General features: G+C 39.6%; 1 protein-coding gene across 1 annotated transcript; it reads right to left on the bottom strand.

The window, feature by feature from the left end:
* Positions 1-569: 569 nt before the first annotated feature.
* On the bottom strand, positions 570-9,524 carry LOC131944983 (thyrostimulin alpha-2 subunit). The gene is made up of 4 exons (XM_059305907.1): positions 9,415-9,524; positions 7,089-7,246; positions 2,638-2,813; positions 570-1,192 (listed from the first exon to the last, which is right to left on the bottom strand). Exons 2-4 carry the CDS (start codon positions 7,231-7,233, stop codon positions 1,097-1,099), a joined length of 417 nt encoding a protein of 138 aa, XP_059161890.1. The 5' UTR covers positions 7,234-7,246; positions 9,415-9,524; the 3' UTR covers positions 570-1,096.
* Between the last annotated feature and the right edge of the window lie 1,094 nt (positions 9,525-10,618).

The raw sequence follows: 10,618 nt of genomic DNA, 5'->3' as shown, positions 1-10,618 counted from the left end.
AGCTTCATGAAAGTTGACACGATTCCCTTCAACCTATAAGACATTAACTTTCTGATTGCTGTTACAAGTTTTAAACCACCATCGATTTATTTTCAAGTCAGGTGTCTCATGACGTCATTAATTGTTTGACGAAGGTGTATCTTATGCTTAGTTTTTTTTTTTTGGGGGGGGGGGGGGGGATATTTTGCATGTTACAGTTTATAATGGAGTAGGGGTGAAAATATGGGACTGTGTGGCGTAGCGGTAGAGCGCTAGACTGCTAACCCGAAAGTCTCGAGTTGGAATCAGGGTCCATGACAGTAGAATGTCCCTGAGTTCACCCAGCTCTGATGGGTACCTAACACACGTTATAAACAGGTCATATGCCGAGATCGCAAAAACAGATGAACTCTACTTCACTTGCTCCATGGACGTCAGGTTTGTAATAGGGAACCCGTAGTGAGAATGGGTAATGCTCAGTCGACATCTTCCCCCCCCCCCCCCCCCCCCCCACTTGCGTCATGTAGACCAACAACACCAGACAAAATACACACAAATAGTTTTGTTGAACAGATAAGCAACACAGTGTGTGACATACCGTGGTGTTTATTTATAGAGCTTTACATTTTAAATCTCCACCAGCACCTGGTCAGTTTAACACAAGCTAAACACGTGTTTAATTTGTTTACAACGTGATTAACGCGCGTTAAACCATGTACACTACATGTATAGCACCTCGCTTAATACACCATCATTTCTCCAAAACCACCAAAAACTTTACACTAGTTCACACCATTGAGAACATTGCTATTAAAAGTTCTAGATTCTATATATTTATGTTTTCTTTACGATTTTAATCAGTAGAAATAGAAGTATTTTTAATTCTAATTGCAAGTGTAAATCCAATGTCAAGTTTTAACAAGATTTGTTATCAAATCAGCTGTATGTTCTTTGGTAGCTTTGATAGAATGTCATTATAACGCTGATTGTATTCGAAAAGCATTTTACTTCATAACGTTAAATTGCTAATTGTTTTTTAACATTATGTCAGCTGTTTTTGTATGAGAAAAGTTGTCTGCTGCAGTTGACCCTGAAAATTGACGAAAATGACCTTGACCTATTGTTCTCTCCTGCAGATGGAGCAGGCGCAGCTTCTGGCGGATTTGAAAGTCTTCTGCTGGAAGCCGTCTCTACACGCCACCCACACCTTGACCTGTGGACATTCGGGGGGGGGGGGGTGTGTGGTAAGTTTTAGTGGTCTGATGTGTATATTGTGTGGTCAGTTTTAGTGGTCTGATGTGTGTATTGTGTGGTAAGTTTTAGTGGTCTGATGTGTGTATTGTGTGGTCAGTTTTAGTGGTCTAGTGTGTGTATTGTGTGGTCAGTTTTAGTGGTCTGATGTGTGTATTGTGTGGTAAGTTTTAGTGGTCTGATGTGTGTATTGTGTGGTCAGTTTTAGTGGTCTGATGTGTGTATTGTGTGGGCTGTTTTAGTGGTCTGATGTGTGTATTGTGTGGTAAGTTTTAGTGGTCTGATGTGTGTATTGTGTGGGCTGTTTTAGTGGTCTAGTGGGTGTATTGTGTGGGCTGTTTCAGTAATCTAGTGTGTGTGTGTGTGGGAGTATTGGGTAGACACTCAGATGGCGGTGCGGTAATTTTTAGTGCTCTAGTGGGTGTATGTGTGGTCAGTGATGTGGTGGTGGTGTGGTGCTGTTCTATACATACATCCCCCCCCCGCACATACACACATACACAGTGTGTGTATGCAGGTTCAAGGAGATGAATCAGTGTGCGACTACTGTAAAACATCTCAACTGGACATGTCTAAAGCGCAGACTTACGTCGCAGTCACTTGAAAAAAATAAAAGAACTCTACTTCCTCTGCGTTATTTGTGTCATGTATCTAAAATATTTCTAACATTTATTTCAAGTCACCATTTCCAACTGAATATCATCTTGAAGCCTCAAGTTAACCATTATCAACCTCACATATCAAAATGGCTTTGGCGCCGCCATTAAATTTCACTGTGATATCATATCAGTAGGTAAATCTAAGGTCATCATCTTGTTGACTACGTCAGTACGACATCCATTACTTACGTCATAGGTGTCCACCATGCCGCAACACTCGGACATTACTTACGTCATATGTGTCCACCATGCCGCAACACTCGGACATTACTTACGTCATAGGTGTCCACCATGCCGCAACACTCGGACATTACTTACGTCATAGGTGTCCACCATACCACAACACTCGGACATTACTTACGTCATAGGTGTCCACCAAGCCACAACACTCGGACATTACTTACGTCATAGGTGTCCACCAAGCCACAACACTCGGACATTACTTACGTCATAGGTGTCCACCATGCCGCAACACTCGGACATTACTTACGTCATAGGTGTCCACCATGCCGCAACACTCGGACATTACTTACGTCATAGGTGTCCACCATGCCGCAACACTCGGACATTACTTACGTCATAGGTGTCCACCATGCCGCAACACTCGGACATTACTTACGTCATAGGTGTCCACCATGCCGCAACACTCGGACATTACTTACGTCATAGGTGTCCACCATGCCGCAACACTCGGACATTACTTACGTCATAGGTGTCCACCATGCCGCAACACTCGGACATTACTTACGTCATAGGTGTCCACCATACCGCAACACTCGGCCTTGGAGGTGATGATGAAGTTGGGGTTAAAGGCCAGCGTGTCTATGGGGGAGGGTACGGAGTAGGAGACACAGTAGCCGCGGCACGCGTTGGTCGTCACGTCAAAGGGGACACATCCAGGGATGTTGACAGTCCGTGTGAATCCTGGGGGTAGAGAGGGTGGGGGTAGAGAGGGTGGGGGTAGAGAGGGTGGGGGTAGAGAGGGTGGGGGTAGAGAGGGTGTGGGTAGAGAGGGTGGGGGTGGGTAGAGAGGGTGGGGGTAGAGAGGGTGGGGGTAGAGAGGGTGGGGGTAGAGAGGGTGGGGGTAGAGAGGGTGGGGATAGAGAGGGTAGGGGTAGAGAGGATGGGGATAGAGAGGGTGGGGGTAGAGAGGGTGGGGTAGGGAGGGGTGGGGGTAGAGAGGGGTGGGGTAGAGAGGGTTGGGTAGAGAGGGTGGGGGTAGAGAGGGTGGGGGTAGAGAGGGTGGGGGTAGAGAGGGTGGGGTAGGGAGGGGTGGGGGTAGAGAGGGGTGGGGTAGAGAGGGTTGGGTAGAGAGGGTGGGGGTAGAGATTGTGGGGGGTAGAGAGGGTGGGGATAGAGAGGGTGGGGGTAGAGAGGATGGGGTAGAGAGGGTGGGGTAGAGAGGGTGGGGGTAGAGAGGGTGGGGGTAGAGAGGTTGGGGTAGAGAGGGTGGGGGTAGAGAGGGTGGGGTAGAGAGGGTGGGGGTAGAGAGGGTGGGGGTAGAGAGGGTGGGGTAGAGAGGGTGGGGGTAGAGAGGGTGGGGTAGAGAAGGTGTGGTAGAGAGGGTGGGTGGAGTGGGTGGGGGTAGAGAGGGGTGGGGTAGAGAGGGGTGGGGGTAGAGAGGGTGGGGGGTAGAGAGGGTGGGGGTGGGTAGAGAGGGTGGGGGTGGGTAGAGAGGGTGGGCGTAGAGAGGGTGGGGGTAGAGAGGGGTTGGGGTCGAGAGGGTAGGGGTAAAGAGGGGTGGGGTAGAGAGGGGTGGGGGTAGAGAGGGGTGGGGTAGAGAGGGTGGCGGGATAGAGGGGGGTAGAGAGGGTGGTTAAATAGAGGAGACTTTTAATCCAAACAAGCCAACTTCTTCTATTCCTCTATCAAATTTAAAAATGTTAAAACCAAATGTATTGAAAAGGTTGTCATCTACGTGTGTTAAACAAGATTTATTTACAATATTTTAAAACATCTCTAAGTTCAACACTTTAAAAAGTTATTTACATTTTTTTAAAATTATTATCACGTAACGCCACACGAAATAGGTCTAAAATGGCGACACAAATAATTGAAGTTTCCTAACGACTAAGTCAGGCTAATTTAAAATGCAGGCCATTCATTTTGTACCTATTCTCTTTATCTGACCTAACCAAACAGAATTCTATGAAAGATATGGCAATAAATGTCGGTGAAGTGGTGCACGGTAAACTTCTCTATAGACTGCTAACACAGTTCTCTATCACAGTTTATTATACACATTTTTTTTTTAAATTCGTAAAAAAACGTTTTAATAACAAGCTTTTATGTAATAATGCACTAAAAAGTAGAAAATAAAATATACCCTTCTATTTAAATAACTATAAAGAAAAGCGTGGGTCACTTTAGTACCTATTGGATACCGTTACTAATATTTGAGAAGTTTCATGACTAAAAACCATTGCGCGCCTATTGAACGTGATGACGCGCTATTGAACGTGATGACGCATGTGGAGTAGTGGGACAAAAATGCCTACTAATTTGGTCAAAATTTTAATTAATTCATAAAAAATTAATTAGGTGACCAATTAAGTCAAATTTAATGTCACTATGCATTGTCTTCATGTCTTGACCCACGTTCCAACTACAAACCGTATCTGTCAGTTAGAAGTGCCTGCAATTTCGCTCGGGCGTTTCAATCTAGACAGACTGACGACTGGCGGCAGACTGTCGACAGAGAAAGTGAGTTAAATAAAAGCTTGTAAAAATTTAATAAAAAAAAGTTTTCATAATAAGCTTTTGTGTAATAATGCACTAAAAAGTAGAAAAAAAAATTATAGACTACTATTTAAATAACTATAAAGAAAAGCGTGGACCACTTTAGTATCTATTGGATACCTTTACTAATATTTAGGAAAAGACCCACGCTTTTCTTTATAGTAATTTAAATAGTAGTGTATAATTTATTTTTTACTTTGTAGTGCATTATTACATAAAAGCTTGTTATTAAAACGTTTTTTGTGATTTTTTTTTAGTACTTTACATGTCTTTATTTACAATAGTTTCATGCCTAAAAACCATTGCGCGCCTATTGAACGTGATGACACGCTATTGAACGTGATGACGCGTGTGGAGTAGTTGGATAGAAATGCCTACTAATTTGGTCAAAATTTAAATTAATTCATAAAAAAATAATTAGGCATCCAATTAAGTCATATTTAATGTCACAATGCATTGTCTTCATGCCTTGACCCACGTTCCAACTACGAACCATATCTGTCAGTTAGAACTGCCTGCAATTTCGCACGGCCGTTTCGATTTCGACTGACGACTGACGACAGACTGACGACAGAGGAAGCAATTTAAATATAAGCTTGTAAAAAAAATTCATAAAAAACGGTTTAATAACAAGCTTTTATGTACTAATGCACTAAAAAGTAGAAAATAAATTATAGACTACTATTTAAATAACTATAAAGAAAAGCGTGGGTCACTTAAGTATCTATTGGATACCTTTACTAATGTTTAGGAAGAGACCCACGCTTTTCTTTATAGTTATTTAAATAGTAGTCTATAATTTATTTTCTACTTTTTAGTGCATTAGTACATAAAAGATTGTTATTAAAACGTTTTTTATGACATTTTTTTAGTACTTTACATGTTTTTATTTACAATAGTGTTTCATGACTAAAAACCATTGTGCGCCCATTGAACGTGATGGCGCAGCTATTGAACGTAATAACGCGCTTTTGCCGTGATGACGCGTTTGGATAGAAATGCCATAATTCGGTCCAAATTTTAATTAACTCATAAAAAATTAATTAGGCATCCAATTAAGTCAAATTTAATTTCATATTGCATTGTCTTCATGTCTTGACCCACGTGCCAACTGTGAACCGGATCTGTCTCGTAGAAGTGTCCGAATTTTCGCTCCGGCGTTTCGATCTAGACTGACGACAGACTGACGACAGAGGAAGCGAGTTAAATAAAATTTTAACCATGACAGCTCTTATCCCATACCTAACGACTTACCTGTTTAACGCCCCCTCCCCACCCCCACATGATCTCACTATATGAAGACACGAGCAAAAAGCTCAGAGCGACAGATTGACACAAAAAAATCCCCTCCCCCTACTCCATCCGTTGTTCGCCCCCCCCCCCCCCCGCTCCAACCCCAAGCCCCACCAAAGACCACATTAAACCAATCAGACTTCAGATGTTTCAGCAAGAAACGTTGTGGCTTTGTCATTGCTCCACTTAAATCATTTGAACAATTATCTTTTTATCTTGGCATCTAAATTATTTGGAACCATCGAAACAGTCGCAAAGTTATGACTAAAAAAAACTATTCATCAAATCGTGCTAATTAATTAATTAAATTTAACCTAGTGTCGAGATTGACGTAGATGAAAACAATTGCCGGGGGAAATTGTTTTTAACCGTTGGGTAGTCTCTTGATGAGGTGGCGTTGGTTTAAAAACATATGAGAGCGAACATTTCATTATTTTGGCAATTCGAACAAACAACATTTTCGTAATTTTCTGACAGACTTTTTAAAGTTGGCGACTAGATCTATACTCGAGTGATTGGCCGATAGGTAGCACTGCTAGACGTATATATCTGAATTCACAACATACAACATAACACAACAGCATGTAAAACACGTACAATATACAACACTACAGAATGTAAAACACGTACAATATACAACACAACACAAAAACAACTTAAATTTTACAGCTACAAACTACAACACACAACTATATCACAATAAAACAACATATACTTGAACTTCAAACTACAACACATAGCAATATCACAATAAAACAACATACACTTGAACTTCAAACTACAACACATAGCAATATCACAATAAAACAACATACACTTGAACTTCAAACTACAACACATAGCAATATCACAATAAAACAACATACACTTGAACTTCAAACTACAACACATAGCAATATCACAATAAAACAACATACACTTGAACTTCAAACTACAACACATAGCAATATCACAATAAAACAACATACACTTGAACTTCAAACTACAACACATAGCAATATCACAATAAAACAACATATACTTGAACTACAAACTACAACACAAGACTATAACACAATGAGTCAAGCACATACAATACAACCACTTACCAACCCTCTACACAACACAACGAATCCAACAAATACAACACAACCACTTACCAACCCTCTACACAACACAACCACTTACCAACCCTATGACAACCTGGAGCCTCCCATGCGTGACGCTGACCTTCACCCGATGCTAGCAAGGTGACAAGGGCTAAGACCAGCACTGTGACGTAACATCCGGCACCTGGACGAGGCAGACAGCTGATTGTTGACCGGAAGTTCATGGTGCTGACTGGCCTGTGGTCATTAGAGACGTTTATGATTAGCATCACATGACAGTCGCCGATTGAGTTAGAAAATTTTGTATTTTTAGAAACAAAAACTTGAACTAAAATAATATTTAACATAGTCTAATAGTTGTAGCAACGGTTGGAGAATTGTGCGCATAATGTGCCGACACGTCAGCCAGAATCTCAGCAATAGATGGCTCTGTCTTCAGCGGGTTGATAGCAGCTAATGTCTCGCTCTCTTGGTACATGGTCTGTACGCACATTCCTGACATGGTATAATACGCACATTCTTACATGGTTTATACGCACATTCTTACATAGATTTATACGCGCTTTTTTTTTACTTGTTTTTATACGCGCATTATTTTCATGGTTTTTATACAAAGATACAGATTTTTTGTCCCCTTTCATGATTATAGAAATAAAAAAAAGTCACAGGAAAAAAGTCAAAGAAAAAAGTCACGATAGATTTTCATAAATTTGTATTTTCACGGAGTTTGTTAATAACATTTAGGTCCATTTACTAAGCATTTGAAATGTAAAATCAGCTTGATTGTATTTTACAAGATTTAAAAAATATGTATAAGTAAGTATTATTGTATTATTATGGTAAAATAGTAGTATGAATTATGTACAATGTCGGTTTTTAACTTGTTCCAACGGACTAAGTATATGATCTTGTTTTGTTTTTAAATTCTGGCTTTTGTATACAAAATTGTAACTTATTTTATAATTATTTTTGTACTATATATTCAAATCAACATGAAAAAAAATGAGAATTTTGAATGTTTCTTTTGGTTGAGATAGCGCTTTGAAAGTGTAAAAGTGTGTTATTAAAAAAACAATACCAACATTTATTGAGTCGAAATATTTTACAATTTTCAAAAAAAGAATCGATATTTCTCAGATATTATTCTTGAACCTCAAAACGTTTTTTACGTTGTGACTTTTTTTTCTGTCTTTTTATTTATCTCGCGAAAAACTTTGACCTTATTTCCGAAACTATTTTTCTGTGACTTTTTCTGTGACTATTTTTCAGTGACTTTTTATTTATCTCGCGAAGAACTGTGACTTTATTTCCCAAACTATTTTTCTGTGACTTTTTTCCCTAGAAAAAAAACAACAAAAAACAAAACAAAAGAAACTCTGCCTTTATTTCCGTGACTTTTTTCTGTGACTTTTCCCTGCTCATCCCTCTAATTAAACCTTCTCAAATTATCGCGCACTCGAGTACATCCTCCCTGCCCCCCCCCTCCCCGAGATGCCTGAAAGAAACTCAGGTGGGAGGTTTTAGGAAAACAACTGAATGTCTTTCAGGTTGTCTTGGGGCTTAGTGTCCTGACATGTAATGTTATGTGATGTGATTTCACATGATTTAGTTTTTATGTGGTGTGGTGATGTCATATGCTGTGGTGTGATTTCACATGATTTAGTTTTATGTGGTGTGGTGTTGTCATATGCTGTGGTGTGATTTCACATGATTTAGTTTTATGTGGTGTTGTGATGTCATATGCTGTGGTGTGATTTCACATGATTTAGTTTTATGTGATGTGGTGTGATGTCATATCATATGCTGTGATGCTCAAAAGAAGTGACTTTACATGGTGTGATGTGGTAGGATGATGTGATGAGATTTGTATGTGATGTGGTTTTAAAATGACATGCCATGTGATGTCATTTCATTGGTGTCATGTATGCAGTAACTAAAAAGTTAACTTTTTAGAAAGAGAATTTTCATCAATTCACATTTTTAATACTATCCTACATTTGACTCTCCTGTATGATAGTCTGTCCTGTATGTAACTGTCCTGTCATTTGTTCAGCTGTCTTGTGGTTATTTTAATATACAATGTTCAACTACAAAATATACTTTTGCATTAAAAAGTAAAGACGGGACGCTATTGTAACAAAAATGAAGAAAGGGAAATAAGTAACAAAAATATATTTAAAAATTAAATAAGTGTTACAAATATAAAGTAGCGAGTGTTTATGACAAAAATAAAAAAAAGTGAAATAAGAGTGACAAAAATAAAGATGTGAGATACATGAGTGAAGTGACAAAATCAAATAAATTTAACAAAAAACAAAGGAATTATTTTAAGTGTGACAAATACAACAAAATAAAATTCGTGACCAAAACAAAGCAAGAGATATAAGTATTGGTGAAATACTTACAGTTGGTGTGTCACCAATTATCGAGCCCCACAACAACTTGGAAAAACTTGGACCCAACAATCATGGCCGGCCATTGGCTGATTCAGGGGACCACGCGCTATGCGCACAAGCCGATACAAGTCACGTGGGCTGGCGTTTGGTTCCAGACGTCTGCCATGTCAGCCTTCACTGGTGCCACACTGCGATAGGCACTAGCGGACCGTTGAAGGCATATGCCCTTTTGACAGGGCAGCCATTCCCAAGCCATTAAGGTCAGAGATCTTGTATTTGGTCATTACAATGTTTTCGTATAGAAACACGAGTCTTTAATGTATTCATACACGTTACAGATGTGATATAAGTTTTTCACGTCTCAACACGTTACTGATAAGTGACCCTATGTGATGTGAGATGTTTTACATCTAGAACCTTCTCAACATGATAAGTGACCCTATGTGATGTGAGATGTTTTACATCTAGAACCTTCTCAACATGATAAGTGACCCTATGTGATGTGAGGTGTTTTACATCTAGAACCTTCTCAACATAAAGCCAGATAAATTGGTTTTTGGGACAGACCTGCAACATCAGCATTAATCTGACAAGCACTCTCCAGATTAAAAGTTTTAAAACTTGCCATACTGGAGAACATTTTGTATGGGCAACTTTTAAAATTTGTCATACTGGTGAACATTTTGTATGGGCAACTTTTTAAAATTTGCAAACACGACGAAGCTTCTAAAAGTATAAACGTCCATACTTTAAAAGCACTTCTAGCTAAAGTGTAGGTTGCCGTTTTATATGTTTCCATTACATGCTATCAAAAATTCATAACTACATTTCGCAAACTGTTGATAATTAAGTTTGGTTTTAAATATATTTTAATTAATCAATTTCCAATGGACCGGACCCCAATGGCAGTAATGTGACGCGGTAATAATTAATATTTTCGTGCGATGTGTCGAAAAGATACAATGACACACCGATCACGTGAATGGACTTTTAAATCACTTAGCAGAGCACTTCACAAAGCTAGGGTGTCATTGCTGGTGTAGTGATATGATTTTATGGTTGTTGAGTGTGGGTTAGTTTGCCAGTGTGTGTGGCTTGACATTTGATTGGGCTGAGCCTTGCTTCGCCCCGCTGATGTCCGCACTAGGTAGTTGCGTGTGGTGGTCATAATTGTATCAATGTTACCAAAATATTATAATTGATGTTTTTCACA

The sequence above is a fragment of the Physella acuta genome, unplaced genomic scaffold (genome assembly GCF_028476545.2).
Source record: "Physella acuta isolate Inbredline_101_S28 unplaced genomic scaffold, ASM2847654v3 ptg000517l, whole genome shotgun sequence".
Lineage (NCBI taxonomy): Eukaryota > Metazoa > Mollusca > Gastropoda > Physidae > Physella > Physella acuta.
The sequence above is the reverse complement of the archived record's forward strand: the minus strand, read 5'-3'. Positions and strand labels throughout refer to the sequence as shown.